The 17,125-nt window shown below is 43.4% G+C and overlaps 1 protein-coding gene across 3 annotated transcripts in view; it reads left to right on the top strand.

Moving 5' to 3' along the window:
* Nucleotides 1-14,736, top strand: part of CCDC85C (coiled-coil domain containing 85C) — a 106,986-nt gene extending 92,250 nt beyond the window's left edge. For 2 of the 3 annotated variants that reach the window (XM_005520141.3, XM_014249859.2), the window contains 3 exons: nt 5,621-5,716; nt 12,289-12,387; nt 13,999-14,736. In XM_005520141.3, the coding sequence (XP_005520198.2) occupies nt 5,621-5,716; nt 12,289-12,387; nt 13,999-14,088 (285 nt within the window). In that variant the 3' untranslated portion in view covers nt 14,089-14,736. The remainder of the gene's footprint in view (nt 1-5,620; nt 5,717-12,288; nt 12,388-13,998) is intronic. The other variant, XM_014249860.2, reaches the window with a different exon arrangement.
* Nucleotides 14,737-17,125: the final 2,389 nt, after the last annotated feature.

The following is a 17,125-nucleotide window of genomic DNA, read 5'->3' as shown; positions in this document are numbered from 1 at the left end:
GGGTTTTGAAATGAAGTCTTTTGCAGTCTTTCTGCAGATCAGGAATAGCTCTCTTGGAGGTGAGGTAGGAAAGGGTGTCATTAAAAGACAGAATATGATTGAACAAAAAGAGATTGAAAACTGATGGAAAGCCTAAGGTCTCATGTATTTTCAGATCCCTGGAGGAATCAAGGAGAAATTGTTTATTACAATTTCTTTGTTCTTTTTTTTAAATTTCTGATCCAAAACCTCTAAAAGAGCAGATACCTGCCATCCCCAGTTAAACTCTTTTCTTCTTGGGTACCAAAGCATTCCCACAGTTACGAAGAGATGTTCATATTTTAAGCCTTACTCTACCTCTGTGGAGGTGTGTCATTATTGGGATTTCACAGCGTGCCCTATTGCAGAGTCTTATTAATTTTGGTCCTCCAAACACACAGGAATGGAGAATCCATGGCAGTGCTTGTCAGCATCTGTGCTGGACCACATCCCATGCAGCCAGATAGAGCCAGCAAGGACTCATTAGGAAACCTGGTCTTAGACACTGGTAATGACATCGTGGCATGACACAGCAGCAGATGTTCATCAGCAGCTGCAATCTGGGGCCTCTGCTCTTCATTGTTTTGGTGTCAGATTGAAAAGGATCACTGGCAGTATTTGTGGTCTGGGGATTTTCTTTCTCACATTAGCACTATTGCTTTGCTGATGGTTTTTGGCTGGGGCAGTGAATGGGGATACTTTGATTTGCTTTGTTTTCTCTTTTGGATTGGAGGGTGTCAGTGTCATTCTAGCAACAGAGAACTGGGGAACTTATCCCCTGTAGGTAGCATATTGCTTCAAGGATGCTCTGGCATGAGAGACTGCAGAGCTTCTCTCTCTTTTCTTAGTCATTTATACATCTGGACTGTGACTCTCCATACAGACTTAGAGACAAGCCCTGCTGGCTCCAGAGAAAGATTTCTGGGGGGGGTCTCAGATAGAACTGAACTTCTCTGGTGGATCTGTGGTTTCAGCATGCATGACATGGGGTGGGTGGAATTGGGAGGGGACTGATGCCACATGGGTGCAGTAAGCTCAGAGAAGTGCACTGGTCCCATCACTGACACCAGCAAATATTCAGCATCAATCTGCTTGAAATGCAGGAGCAAGAGAGGCCTGAAAGGGAAATGTGTTCACTGGTGCAAGGCAGCAGAGGAATAGCTCTTGTTGAGGTTTTCCCAGTGGAAAAGAGCCTGGATATGGGGGTACTTTGCACAGTCCTCGCTTGAAGGATGCAAAGAATCTCATCAGGACCCTCTCAGGACAGGACACTACAGTCCCAGAACCATCCTGGCAGCAGAGATAGGGCTGTTCTGTCCAGGGTTGAACTCATCAGAGATCCATGCCACAGCAGTCTCGAGTGTTCTGAGCAGCCATAGTGTTTTGGATAGAAGCAAAAACACCTACTTGCTGAGGAAACATAGGATGGGTCACACACAGCTCCACAGCCTCTGGTTCCCTGGGACTTTTGTTTCTTAAGAACTATCTTTGGGTCTCAGAGGTGCAGTGGTTGATAAACCCTGTGTGTAGGGTGCAAAGGTGCTTCCTTCTGGGAACTCAGAGACATAACTTATACCCTCTCTCCCTAATTAGACTGGTAATCTCACTGCTGGGCAGCTCTTCCTTTGGGTGGGGTGGCTGTGGCTGTAGCTGAAAGTGGCATGCTGTTTCTCAAGATCGTTATTATAAATTTTAATGGCATTTTTGGTGACTTCTGAGTGGTCTTATAGCACCAACCATTTATGTAATTATGTAATGCCTCAGCCAGATATCTGAGGGTGAAGAGTAAACCACCTCTGAACTACCAAACACTATAAAAACCTAGCAAGTGGAAAAGCCATATGTCCATCTAATACAAAGACTGCATGCTCAACAAAACCAGACGGGGAGAGGAAACTGAGAGTCACGCTTGCCTCAAAACACACCATATTGCTTTTTGCCTATACAGACAATTTCTGCTTCTTAGGATGTAACCAGATTAACCTTGCTATTATTGTCTGCCAGGGTGCTGAGTCAGTTGTGTTCCTATGTCTGTGAAAATGTCAGCTATAGGGAACAGGAAGGGCATGGGTTTCTGCAGTGGTGGGGGTCCTTAGATTAGCTGAGTTAGAGTGCTGGGGTGCAGCTGTGGGAATTCTTGCCTACGGTTTCCAAATGCATCTGTTCTAAGCTATGAGGAATCTCCTCCATCTGTGCAATTTTACTTACTACTTCAACACTGGCTTCTTGAGATTTTCCCTGCCCTCCTTTCAATCTCCTATCTCACATCTCTGGTTCCCTCTCCTCTGCATTTCACCTCGATGGGTTTCCTGCTGGGTGAAATATACATCCTCCTCTTCCTTCCCATTCCCTCCCTTCTCCCACTGTTGGCAGTTTTCCAATATAGCAACCTTGACCTTATCTTCAATTCTTTTCATTTCCTCCTCTTCAGCTAACACTATCGGTGAACTCTGCCCATTTTCCTCTCCTCCATCCTCCAAAGGCTGGCCGTGCATCCTGCTGGCCATGCATCCTGCTGGATATGTTGTCATTTCTTTCTCTGCTGCCTGCAGTCCCCTCAGTTCTGGCCTCCTTTATGTGTGCCTCAGTGCAGGAAGCTGATAGGGGTTTGGATGAACTTTTTTTTTTTTTTTTTTCTTGTGAACAGCGCTGAAATCAGTGGGAATGAAGCACCAAGCCCTTTAAAAAACACCAACTCTTTGTGTGTCCGGAAAGAGCCTTCCCTAAGGGCACAACTGCACAAGAATCACTGACTGCAGTGATGAGTATCGAGCCACCCGTAGCTGTGTGTGTGCTTTTACTGGTTGCATCCCATAGCTGCGAAAAGCAGGGATGTTGGTGAGATCCTTCCTTGCTCCCCCACTTTATTCACATGTGTTTGACCTTTTGTAGCACCAGTCTGGCATGGTGGGGGGGGTCTCTGTGGCCTGGAGCAAAGGGCCAGTGGCATGGCCATGTGGTGCACTCACCATTGCTGATGATGCCACTCAGCAATTTGGACATCTCTTTCCATTGGCTGGGGCTTCTGGCTTTCAAGCTAAGGATCAAGGATCATGCCTATTTTAGAAATGAAGTAATCTGTCACTTTGACTACAAGTTTTGGGTCTACCTCTTTAGCTGCATTTCTCATTCTTTAAAATAATTTTTCCCTTCTCAGTCAAATTCTCTACCTGTGTTCAGGGGCCACTCAGTTAAGTGAGGTCACTTGTCTGAGAAGGAAGGTGACCCACTGAAGGCTTTTTGTGTGATGTTATATATCCAGTTTATCACTGTGTTTGCAAGAATGCTTTTATCTTGTCAGTGTGGTGATTGGTTAAGTATGATCAAGCTCTTTAGAAAACATTTCTTTCTAATCATTTTTGTTTCATTTATATTCTGTAGTAATTTTGAGAGTGATTGTGATCATGGAAGTGCTTTGTAGCTCATCAGTGACTTCAGTTATATGAGAAGCTGCTGCTGTTTTTCATATGGGAGACCTTGTGATCTACTCTAGTTTGACCATGAAAATATATTTAAAATGTTGTCAGCAGCAATATCCAGCAGAATTCCTTCTAACTGTCATACTACTCTCAACTCCAAAGAAATATTGGATGTTAGACCTTTGCTTGGCATTTCCTGTGTTAGTTCTGAAGAGGGCCATTGGACAAGATCTATATCAAGTATGACCACAAACTCCCGAATATTCTTCTTTTGGTTGTCATGAACCTGGTCACTTATAGAAAGAAAGCATCTTTCATCATGAAGCCAGAGTAATTATGCATGCACGGGTGTCTCTGACCTCTATGGGAAGCTGATTCTGGAAGGACTCTGTTGCATTTACCAGCCCTGTGAGAAATTTGTACCCCATTTTGCAGTTGTAAGTCTCAGCTGTAGGCTGGCTGGATCCAGTCCCTAGTGCTTCCTCCCCAGCCTCTGTCTTTTCTGTCTGATCTTACGGTCGGGGTGGCTGAGGATGTGTGCCCAGGTGGCCACAGCTCCAGCAAGCTGTAATGCTCTGCCACTAGGTCCAGAACCATGCCCATCCTGTGAGTGCCTCTGCTTTTTCAGTCTGATAAATGACCTTGGAGAGTTATTGAAGGGTTAGTAGGTCTAACTTTCCTTTTCTTGAGATGCCATCCCCTCTCCAAAGGAAGCTTGTGTATCACCTGCAAGTCAGTTCATGAAAGTTGCTATTATGAGTAAATGGCTGTTGGTCACGGCATGGGTTAGGCACAGATCAGTGGCTAGGGCTTGAAAGTCTCCATGCCTTTTGGCATGTAGCCTAATGGATTAGCCCATTCTTTCCTTAAATATATCCACATTAATGCTTTTATGAGTAAAAAGGTCCCTACAACTTAAAATATTTGGAAGAATGAGAGCTGAGAAAGTGCCCCTCCATTGGTTCTCCTTTACTGTAAAAGTGGTGAGGCACTGGTATGGGTTGCCCAGAGAAGCTGTGGATGCTCTATCCCTGGAAGTGTTCAAGGCCAGGCTGCACAGGGCTTTAAGCAACCTGATTTAGGGGAAGGTTCGCTGCCCATGGCAGGGGGTTGGAACTGGAGGAACTTTAGGGTCTCTTCCAACCCAAACCATTCTGTGTTTCTATTATTCTGTGATTCTTCTGGCGCAACTAACTTGCTGGCCTTGGCATGGAAGGCAAAGTGATGAGACAAAGCATATTTAAATGTGGAAAAGACATGAATAGAGTGCCTCGTGTGTTGTGTGTGAAAGCATTCCTGTGATGGTGCTACATGCCGCTTTGCCATCCTAATTTGCTTTCAGAGGCCCCCAAATATAATAATTCTTTGTGTTTCCTAAAGGATGTGAAGACTAAATACAAGTTTGGTCAATGATTTCATTGTTGATTTCTCCCAGAGTTACAAAGCTATGCAAAAATATTAGGGACAGGCAGGGTGCATCTCACTGAATAAAGATATTGTGTCTCTCATAATTCAAGCTGGATGCCCGTAGAAAAAGGAAAGTCCTATGCAAAATGCTTACAAGGCTGGTTGGACAGTGGAAATCTTTTGTAAAATGTCATTTCGGCATCTTTCCCAATGGAATCCTTCATGCAGGAGGACTGGCCAGCATTTTGGAAACAAACCCAGCCAACATTAGGTTTGGACATCTGCTTGTTTTAAGGTTGCTTTCACAATTTTCTCTGTAGCTGAAGATCGGTACTTGATGTCAATGTGAAAACGCTGCCAGAGAAGCAATGAAGTTATGCCAACTGTTTCTTTCATGAGCACAGCTTCTTAGAAATGACCGTTTTGTGCTGGAAAATCATCTTGTTTGCATTGCTTCCATGTCCAGAAGGATGAGTACTGTTTGATCTTGTCCTGGTAGAAAGCTATCCTAAATGAACAAAAAATGTTTCTTGAATCAACTTAGATTCAAACCAGGGTGATGTCCTGCCTCAACACATCTAGACTGAGTGCTGGCACTTAAATGGTGTCAGCTCAAGTGACTCGTGAGGAAAGGGTAGTGGTGTCTTTTGTCTTTGAAGGTGGCCAAGGGGATTGAATTTGAGACAAGCTAGTGGTCAAATTTTCTGGATAATTTCTTCATCCTTGCTTAAATCACCCAAAGGGGAATTAACACGTATCTTATCTGATTTGCACAGGGACCAGCTCGCATGGCATCTGATCTTGCATCTTCTCCTGCAGCGGGTTATGTCCCTGTGGGTCAGAAGCCAGAGGCTGTGGTGCATGCTATGAAGGTAAGGCTGTGTGGGACACTGAGGTGTCCTGTGTTGCACCCGAGTGGCAGAGCTGGGCATTGGCTCTCCTTGTGGAAACAACTGAACACAGAAAGTTAATAGGCAGGCAGGATATTGGTAACCAGCACCTGTGTCATCATGAATAAGCATTGCTTACAATAGTCACAGAACTAAGCAAGATTATGCATGGCTATTTTTTGGGGGTTGGAAACCTCCAATAAAAGCTGCTGGTGCTGAAGGTGTTGGTTATGTTTGTGTTTATCAGTCCTGTGTAAACTGAGTCATTGGGGTGACAGTGGTGACTGAAATGCTGTTTTAAAAAGGGACACAAAACCTGCATTTCCTCATATATTCTGTTATTGAAAATCCTGCAGCAGCCTTCAAAGGAGAAAGATTTTATTTTATGAAAATATACAACAGTGGCATCCTACCCATGTAGGATGTGCTTTATCAGCTGGGATTAAAGTCAGGGCCACTGACAGTGGGACCATGGTAGGTGAGTTAAAGGAGAAAACTTGCACCATGATTTCACACTTTCAGGTTCTAGTGACCATCCATTAGCAGAAAAAGTGTAATTCCCCAGTGCTATATGTTTAACTAGTTAAACAAGGTACTTCTGAGTATCTAAGAGACACAGAAGCACAAATTCTTTACAAGGTGCCACAGGGATGGCCAGAAAGTCTCTTAACTAAATTAGTCTTTGGTTGAAATTGGAAGATTTATAGATTTGGATTTGCTGAAGGTGAGGAATTTTGTGCAGGATTAAGAAGATTACATCAGTTCCTCAGAGGAGAATTTCTGGATGGCTGCTCTGGAGCTCAGATCCCTATGGTCATAGCTGGAAAAAAGGTCCAGCAGTGGCATCACTAGCTTGGATGATCTTAGACCTGGAGACAGATGCTTACAAAACTCTTTGCTTTGTACCTTTCCACATCTGACAGATAAATAAATGGCACAGATGTTGCTCATGGTTATGATTCACAAATTCCCTAAATTTTCTAATTTTCAGTGGTTCTATCTTAGTATATCATGCCTGTCCAGGGTCTCTTGGCTCCAGGACAGATGTGGTAGTGGTGGTGGTAAAACCAACAAATGTCAGGAAAAGCAGTAGTGTGGCTGGCAAGGATATTTGTTCTACTGGGCTGTTGTCAGATCCCAGGAGGATATTGAATGCCACTATCTCTCAAGTAGTTATTAAAGGCAAGACAAGTTTGGTTTGATTTGGATCTAATTTGAATTTAAATTATAAATGATCCTTCAAATTGAAAATCTTGATTTTTCAGCTTTCTTGAGACTTTATACATCCAAATTGTAAACTCCTACTGGATGATTGTACAACTCCTCAAGAGAAGGATGTCCAACATGGTCAAGGATTAAGAAATACCTTTAGTACAGTTTTTGCTTGTTCCCAAAGGAGCTGACCACACAAAAGGCAGTTTACTTGCTGCCATATATTTGTCCTGTGTTTTCCAACACGTTTCTTCTTTGCTTGTTGTGAATGGCTCTGTGCTATCAGAATTCTCCATCCTGTACTATGCTGCAATGTGTTTGTGGGTGACATTTCTCCAGTATATATATATATATATATATACAGATGGATCTGCTAATCTGTTGCCTTGCAGAATGTTGCAAACTCATGTGAACCTTTGTTTTTCTATCACTTTCTACTGATTTGGCTTTGCTTGCATTTAATCATCCAAGCCCTGATGCAGTCCAGACTACTGCTGTTGGCTTTTTCTTCCCAAACTGTGAACCTTTCTGCTCCTGCTCTTGATTGCATTTGGTGAGGTGCTGGTGAGGGATAGTATTAAGCAGAGTTGGTAGTGGTTTTAAATTACAAGATCAAATACTTATAAATTGATTATGATCATATTCTGGGGAGTACTTAGTTTCCTATTTGCTTTAGGAATTGCCGGACTGAATTTCTCACTAAGGGCAAGAAACATAAATGGTTTTTAGATGTGGTTTGATAAGCTTATGAAAAGGATTGAAAATTAATGAGGAAGATTCCTGGAAACTGGAAATTAGTTTTGGAAAGTCTGGCACAATTTTTCATTTAAAGGAATTGAAAAGAAATTAGGTGACTGGTTGTTTGCACTTATTAGTAATCCCTCTTCAAAGCTTTGTGGATTCCTAGGAAGGCTAGAAGAAATTCAGAAGAAATTCTCCCTTGTGATTTCATAGTTTGGCTGGTGAGGTGCATTTGTCTGTCTCCAAAACCATGGAAACTGCCATGGCTTGAGTCCGGAAGAAGGTGACATAGCAGTCACATCTCACGGGGCATAAATGATCTCACGTGATGTGTTCTGCTCACTCACTTGAGGTTAAAAATATTCTCATATTTGAAGTGAGGAGGTAAATCTCCCATAGGTCAGTGTGGCACGGAGGGATGAGAAGGTACCTATTTTTCTATCCTGCGGCCCATTTCCAAGGATCATCTGGAAATGGAGGGACTGAGGAAACTCGTGATGGTCTCAATCTCTCCTCCTCCCTTGTGGCACAGTGAAATATTAGTAGCTGTTGGTCTCCAGCTGCAGGCATTTTTTTGGCCATGTCATGCTGTAGCATATGGAGTAGGTCTTATTTGCACCTTGCAGAACTGGGTAGCTTTTCCAGTGCCAGCCCCTGCATGTGGGAAGCTGGATGCAGCTGCTATCCTAGACCTTCATCTCCTGTGATACAGATCACAACTCTCTCTTGAGAAGAGAGCAGCTTACAAATGAGGCTTTGTGCTTTGGCTGTATCACAACAGATATTGGAAAAAGCCCTTCTTGGTTGAAAAATGGTTGAAGTCCTTATGGCTGAGCAGGCCAGCTCCTTACTGCAAGAAAAGACAAGGAGAGATGGAAAGGCTATGAAGATGATCAAGGGAATGGAGCACCTCTCCTCTGAAGAAAAGGCTGAGGGTGCTGGAGAAGAGAATGATCCAGAGGCACCTTATAGCACCTTCCAGTTCTGTAAAGGGAGCTCATAAAAAAGAGGGAGAGGGACTTTTACATCACATAGTGACAGGACAAGAGGAAATGGTTTTAAACTGAAAGAGGGCAGGTTTAGATTAGATGTTGGAAATAATTCTTCACTGTGAGGGTGGTGAGGCACTGGCACAGGTTGTCCAGAGAAGCTGTGAATGCCCCATCCCTGGAAGTGTTCAAGGCCAGGCTGGATGGGGCTCTGAGCAACCTGTTCTAATGAATGGTACCCATGCCAAACCATTCTGTCATTCCATAATTCTGTGCAGTTGGCTCCACTTGTCTTGTGGAACACTTGCGTGGAAGGAAGCCTGTCCACAAATGATGAGGCTGCAAGGATGTGGCTCTCTGCCCAAGCAAAAGTCACTGAGGGACTGTCCACTCCACATGGATGCCTCTGGACTTCCCCTGTCTGCACCCACATATGTAATATTCCCTAGGCTTTTTACTTGGTATTTTCTGCAGGTTAAATTCTATCTCTGTGGCTGAAGTGCTGCCTGCAGTTTCTTTCTTGAATGCGTTTAGAATTTTCTTTATTTTTCCTTCTGAAATAGTTTTGTTTGTTTGCATCTACTAAATAAGGAGCAAGATGACAGGTTGGCGCTCCTAACAGCTGTTTTTGCTAACAAGAATAAGAGGTACATATGCTACAGCTCAGTATCTCTCTGAACATCAAAGCACTTTTCTTAGGAACTGAGCAAACCTGCTAAAGACGTGGGGAGGTGATGAGGAGACAAATGTAAAAGAACGACATTTAGCCTATAACCCAGCTGCCCCCACAGCGGCAGCCTGGACCTCTTCCATGCACACAGAGCTATCAAGGTGATGATCAGAGGTGATCATCACTCCCATTAATTGTGGATAAGACAGGATTTGGCCTTCCAAAACTAGGGGAGAATCGTAGCAGGGAATATGGACTTTGCTGAAGCAGGATGTTTCCCAGTGTTGTGTCCAGCTGACTTATGAAGCAACAAAATTAGTGAGGTTTGCACAATTTGGAAAGTATCTCTCAATCCCATCATGCTTCGTGTTGCAGAAATTAATACCTCAACTTTCAGTTTCCCTTTCAGAGCTTTGCTACTGTCATTCAGATTCTTTAGTGGTGTTTTTTTTAACTGAATATTTGCTTTTAAAATATGTTTGGCCCTATGGGGTCAGTATAGCAAGTCAGAAGGGATGTGGTGGACTGAATGACTTTGAGGTGACACTGCCTTGCTCACAGACATCAGTGCAGTCTCAGAGAACACTTGAGGTGTTCCTCAGTTTATCAATAGGGAAAAAACAGACAAGGCAGCATGCCCACTGAGAACAAGGTGAAAGTTGTTTTCGGGAAGTGACATCCCTATGCAGGAAAGCAGCATTTCCCAGTCCAGCCACATCCTCCTACATGTGGAATAGCCCCATGCCCGAGTGGAGCAGGCTGCTCTCACTCTCACTGGCTGGCATTTTACCCAGGGAGGTCACAAAGGGCTACTGTGTCAACAAAGGACCAAATGCTGTCAGTGCAGCTTGATGAGAAGCAAAAAGGAGGGGATGGCATGATCCACTTTGAACTTAGGGTACATTTGTCTGTTTTCTTTAGGCTCTCAGCTTGAGACGTGGCAGACATCACAGAAAGACATACCCCAGTTTCTTAGACCCACATGAGTGCACAGTCCTTGAACTGATCCATAGATAGCTGATGGGAAGGCATGTCTGTATTCCCCTGTGGTGTAACTGGAGGAACATTAACCTGGTCCTTCTAAACAGCTGAGGAGGCATCTGGCAGGATCTGAGAATAGCCAGGGCTGGGTCAGCACTGAGAAAAGGCCTTCCTGTCTTTCTTCAAGAGGTTATTTCACTCCTCAGAGTGTATTTTCTTCCAACATGCCTTTCCTGGATAGGCCGTTGTGTTTTATCGCTATGAATGCCATTTCCCCACACCCAAGATGCTAACACATCTTTATAAAGCGCCTAGCCAGACATGGGTTGAGGCTGGGAAGCAGGATGATTTCCAGAGTAAATGAGATTCAGAAATTAAATACAAACATAACTTCCATCTGATCATCTTTCAGCTCCAGCTCTGCCTGGTTAACACTATTAAAAGACATTTCCACTGAAAGAAATATGCTGTGCCACCTTTTCACACCTCCTGAACTAAGGAATGTGGGTTTAGTTTAAGCATAAGTTGTAGAAAAACAGTTTATTTTAGTCCTCTGAGACTCCTGTGCCTGCAGGTTGGATGGCTGTTGAAAGCAGAGACTGGGGCTGATGTGATCTTTAACTAATCTGCCCATGGTTTCCTTGACACTTGCCCTGTGGACACAGCTGATGTTTAGCTGCCAGCCAGGCAGCCCTGGTGCTCCCTGCCAGGATGTGATCTTGCAGGCTGCTGGCTTTGCAGCAACATCGGAAGCACACGGGCTCCAGACAAGCAAGTTCAATGTGTGAGTCCAGCTGGATCAATAATTAATTCCCTCCTCTTTAGCAGAAAATAGATGCTCTCTTTGTCAGCACATACATGCTTTTTCACATTCCTCTTGACCTTCCTCTCCTTAGAATGGATGTGGATAATTCCTATCTGTACACAAACTGGTCCCAAGTAGGCTACAGGCCCTAGGAGAATTACCTATTTTTGTTTGCAACTCATTTTGAGTACAGCAGGATTGCTGTGCAGAAGCAGATCTGGGGATAATCATCCCTGGTATCCCATTTCGTGGAGTAGCCAGTGCTGTATGTACCTCAGCAAAGGCTAAAACCCATTCTAGCATGGCTCTGTACTTCCCTAGGATGTATAGGATTATGTATTCATACAGCTACACCTGTTGTACACCTTCACATGTTGGGGATGCATCGTGGTGAATGAGACCATGTGCTGTTTGATGATGTTGGCTGGTTGCAGGATCTCTGACCCTGCACACTGAGCTGACCACCTGGCTCATCAGCAGTAAAGCTCTGGGTGAGGTGTGTAAATCAGCACAGAGGCAACAGTAAAACCTGGGTGCTCCTGTGCTGTGCTGTGCCCACCTTGTGCGATGTGCCTGTCCAGAGGAACTGTCGGAATGCAGGCGTGTGTGACAGAGGGGTATCCCTCGAGTCAGTGTTCCCAGCTGGAAATGAAGGCTGCCTTTAGCCCCCAGCAGTCTCCTTTCTGTGACCAAGGGACCAGCTGGCCACAGCAGTGGGCTGAAGGAGCTCTGTGGGGGTGGCCAGGACAGTGGGATGTGGCAGGCCAGGGCTGGCTCCCACTTGAGCTGCTCTAGAGGTTTGGAGTGTGGGCAGCACGTGGTGAGGGACATCATGCTTGTTGGGGTGCTGCCTGGAATTCCAATAGGACTTCTGGCAGCCTTCCTGGAAGAGATGCACTTGTGGGCACAAGCAACCTGCTGCAAATGGTTCCCAGGACTGTGTGCATGCCCCCACACTGTGCAGGTGGTGGCACAGAGGCAGGACATGGCTGAAGGAACAGGGAGGACAGAGGTGCCCAGCTTGATGTCATACTTGTCTTTGCTTGTCTTGAGGCTTTGTGAATCCTACCTATTTAAATACTTGTTAATGATGTTCTTGGGGACACAAATAATTATTTGAGGATCATAATGGTTTTGTAATATTGTTTTTTTGTAGGTTCTTGAGGTCCATGAAAATTTGGACAGGCAAATGCAAGACAACTATGAAGAAGACCTAAGTGAAAAGGAGAAGGCAATTGTTCGTGAAATGTGCAATGTAAGAACTCCTCCCAGCAACTCCGGGGGTTCTTTTTGTCTTTTTGTGGTCTTTTGTCAGAAGTATGGAGGAACAGGGATCTGCTGCATTGTAAGCCTTGTGAGGTCCATAGGCACAAGGGAGGAGTGGAGACTCTGCTGACCACTGTTTTGGGTGATCTGAGTGTCTTGTTCACTGCACAGAGCAGATTTTGCTCAGTAGATAGTTCCCACTTAGAACCTTCCTGGCTGTGGAATAGCTTGTCTAGCTGACCAGAGATGTGCAAGGGGTTCTCCCTGACTAGGAGAGTCCTGTTCGCAATTGTCTCCACCTGTGACCTTACGGACTCAGTTCGGGCTAAGCAACAATTGCTTGCCAGGTTTAAAGCTGTACAGCTTGAATGGGTTTGAGCCTAAACCACATGGTAATGTCAGAGGGAGAACCTTGTCTGGAGTCATTGAACAGCATCATGATATGTGGGGTGCTGTTAACATTGCTGACGTTTTGGGCAACCACACTGGTAACTGAGCTGGCCACATCCTGTACGGTGAGCGCTGTGCCCAGCTGCACCCAGCCTCTGCTCTGCAGTGTCTGCTGTCACAGCATTGCCTCCAGCTTCAAAGCACCTTGGCCATGCTCTGGCTTGGAACAAAGAGTTTGAGATTTCTGCTGGAACACAGCCTGAGCTGCCTGTCACCTGCAGTTGAGGATGTGCTGTTCAACTGCCCAGAGTAGCGAGGAGGATGCTTATGAGCCCTCTTTTTTTGAAGTTCACATAAGAAGTTGGCCCGGGTGGTATCATTTAGTGCCTTAAAGCAGTTAAGAAGGGCCTAACGCTCTGTTTAAATTCTGAAACCCACCCTAACCCTAAAAAGAGGCAGCTTGCTGAGCTAAATCACTGTGAGCATCCTTAGCCAGGGCAGAGACACTTCATTTTGGTTGCTGGATCCCTATAAGCAAAGCCAAGACCCGAGTAAATGAAGGCCTGCATTTTGGGATATTTTGTCTGCCTAATTTCCCAGTCCCTTATAGCTGTGCTGGGGGAAAGGTAAAAATACTGTAACTTCATCCTCCCAAAGTGACTCATCTCTATTTGTCTATCATCAGCTGTTTTCTCTTTAAATATTCATTTAATGTAGATTCAAGGCAGCTATAAAGTTTTTTGCAGTTTATTTTTTATTTAAATAGTGGCCCTAGAGTGATAAAATATATGTTTTTAGAAAGTCATGTATATATAATTTTAATCATTATCTTTTTCATTATCTTTTCTGTTCATGGTAGCATCTTTTCTGTAAGCATGGCAGGGTTGACCTACCATTGAACTTATGTTCTGAATCTAGTGTATTTGTTTTATACTATTACCCCAGGCAAAAATGGTTCTAATTTCAAGAGGGACTAATTAGAAAAATGCATTGATGTTTTTTCCCTTGGAAACTGGTGCAAAGATGCCATCCAGTGTCCCTGCTGAGAACTGCAGCCCAGCTCTAGGAAAGGGCTGGTTTTGTCTTTCAGACTGCAATTTAAAAAATATTGCTATTCCTCAGTGGCTTTGTTGTTTGGACTTTTTTATTAAAAAAAAAAAAAAAAAAAATCCTGTCTTTCTCTCCCCAAACCCTTTATTTTTTCTTGCAGGTTGTCTGGCGAAAGCTGGGTGATGCTGCGAGCTCCAAACCCTCCATCAGGCAACATCTGTCAGGAAACCAGTTCAAGGGTCCCTTGTAGGACCACATTCCTGGCAACTGGAAGTGATGGATTCTGTGAAGACTGAAGAGGCAGAGCTCAGTATTTCTGGCTGCCTGTTCCTTGGGAGTTGGGGTTGAGTTTTTTCAGGGTTTCCTTTTTTCTTTTTTTTTTTTTTTCAGCTTTTTTTTTGTAACAATAGTGTAAATATGGCAGCTAAAGGCCTGATTTCCAGGCTGTGGTGCTCTGGAGCTACTGTTCACTGGGTAACCATCCAAAAATACCAGACTTGCATCATTTTTATTGTAGTTCAAACCTGCTTTGTTGTAATGGTCTGTTTGTAGAATTAACTAACTCAAGAGAATTTTTAAGAGGAACAAGAAGAACCCTTAACCTGCGAAGAATTCACCGTTTGTATTGCTCCTGTCCACCTGCTTCTCAGTGATTCATAGCTGGGTTAGTGGCTCCAGGCAGCCAAGGAAAATACAATTCAAATTCATTGGCTTACTGCCTGCCAAGTTTATGAGCTGCTAACACTTTTTTTGGAGGTCCTTATTTTGAAGAATGACATGCAACTGTTTTCACAAGGCTCTGTGTAAAATACTGAGTGGCAAGCTAAAAACACTTGTACTGCCCTATGTTGTATGGTGGTACTCATCACACAAGTGTACATAAAGGCTTAAGACTCTGTATCAGGTGTTAATGAACAATTTTTCGTGATCAAATGACACAAGATTTCTGCAGTCGTAATGTGATTGAAGTCACTTAGCCACACAACGTTATTCCCTACAAAATGGCAACACTTTTCTTGTAAAGTTTTCACTATGAAATAATTCAGCAGAAACTGCTATCCTGACAGCACTTATGGCTTTCACAGGATCCTCAAAAGCAGCTCATCTTTCACATAAGGAAGATTTGGGTGGGTTTTTTTAGTGTTCTTGCTGGACTCCTCACCTATATTGGTTCCTGTGTAAGGTAACCAAACAACAACCTCACAGAGCTGAATAAAAACTCCATAAACATGGGCTGTCAGGTGAGACTACTTCCTGCTATTCAAGCTTTATTTTTGTTAATGAACCAAAACAAGTGGGTTTTTCCTTCTTCAAATGGTTGTATATAAAATAATGGGACTTACATTTTGCTATTGTGGAGTAGCTGCCTGTGTAGTTGTAAGAATTTGACTCCCTCCTTTTCCAAGTTGTCACAGCAGCTGTCCCTGTATTTCGTTAGATGTTCTTTCCCAATAGTCCAAGGAGGTGGGGCTTTGTTATTAGAACTCATTGGTGTAAAATAATTTTAAAGACAGGCATGTGAAAAGATCAAAGCCTCCTCTTCAAAAGTTGCATCAATTTTAGTGATTAGTTGGAGGATGTAATGACCTCAAACACTTTCTTTTTGTTCTCTACAAGAATCAGTCACAGCTACAGACAGCTGTATTAGCTGGACAGGATCTTCCTCTAAATTAATTTGTTCTACCAGTTGAGTTCTTGACTTGTGGTATTGTATTACATGGAGCACCGATAAAATACTAAGGAACCCATGTGGCAATTTATGAAAGGTAATTGTTCCCGTGGTGTACAATAAACTATAGCTGCCTGGCTGAAGAATTTGCAGTGTCAGAGCTGAAACCTGTAACCACTAAAAGAGTAGAGAAGGAATACAGCCAAAATACACAGTAACCAGTAAGAGTAAGCACCACTTAATCATTCATTGTGGAAACAGAAATGTAACTGTTGAGTAGGTTATTTAAAAATAACCAAGAACCACCCCCAGAACACAAGTGCATACTCTCACACACCCACCAGTAATTCTTTCTTACTACTGCTCAGTCAGTGAACACTGAGCTAGATAGCTCTCAGTCTAATAGTATTTACATCCTGTGCAATCTGGAAAATTCCATTCTGGAGTCTGACTGTCTCCTTTAAGTATCTTTAGAGGATTCTGGATTTCCTCCTCTTTGCTTTTTATTTTGACCTCCAGTTTCTAGTTGCCATTGGTGATTACTTGTCTTCCTCCTGTACAATTTATATATTGAGATTTCTGTACCAGAAAAAGTGATGTAAAGCAAAGCATCATTATTCCTTAACATCTAAGGTCAAACTGTGGGTTACTTTAATCTATCTGCTTGAAAGCCTATTTTAACTTTGGTGGCATCTGATTGCAGGATTAAGCAGAGTTCAAGTGTATTTGGAACAAGGTTGATTTATGTCAGTGAATTTTATCTAAAGTAACACAAATGTTGCCAGCACTTAGAGAGTTAACTGTGTTCATGACACCCTTGCTATTTAAGGGGTATATGAGGCTATTAGCAGGTCCTCTCAACAAGACAAGAGGTACACTCATCAGGTTAGTCTCACCACTATGTAATTCCCACTCAAATATTCCCTGTTCTCAAATCTGTCTCAAAATCTGCTCAATTACTTCAAGCAAAGCTTGTTTTGTTCCACCTGCAGATCTCACCTACAAGGGAATCAGTGCTGCAATTGAGGTCAATTAGCCCTGCAAATCCTGAAGAGACAGTTTGTAGGGTAGCCAGCAGTTCAGCTGAACAAACTTCATACTCGTAGGGCATTGCCCTTTTTAAGATTTTATTTATCATCTTCACTGTAAGATGTGTGTCACTGATTTTGCAGAAGAACACGACACTGCTGTACCTTGGGGTGTTACTGCTTAGGGGTTTTTAGGCTTGCCAGTCTTCATACCTAGCTCCATTTGAGCTATAAAATGTCTTCCTGGGGTAAAATGATGCTCAATGACTTTACAGGATGACTTGGGTGCTGAATTTTCAGCTAAATAGATATTTTGTATGAATATTTAAATTCACTTACCTATGCGCTCAGTATTCAATGAAAACTACCTGAGGAGCTTTGTACATTAAGTTGGAGGGGAGCACCCTTTGCAATAGTGGCATTTAAATTCATAGATTTGGGGCAATAGCCCAAGATAATTTCCTCAAGATTGAAGCCCTGGGTTCTGCAATCCTCTGGCAAAGAAAGCATCCACTGTTTACAAATGGACTTTGCTTGCTTAAGGAAAGTAAAATCACATCCTTGACTTTTGTTGGAGTGACTGGAGTAAG

This window comes from Pseudopodoces humilis, chromosome 7, assembly GCF_049639895.1.
Source record: "Pseudopodoces humilis isolate 2021_Gansu_Grassland_sample_001 chromosome 7, ASM4963989v1, whole genome shotgun sequence".
NCBI lineage: Eukaryota > Metazoa > Chordata > Aves > Passeriformes > Paridae > Pseudopodoces > Pseudopodoces humilis.
The sequence above is the reverse complement of the archived record's forward strand: the minus strand, read 5'-3'. Positions and strand labels throughout refer to the sequence as shown.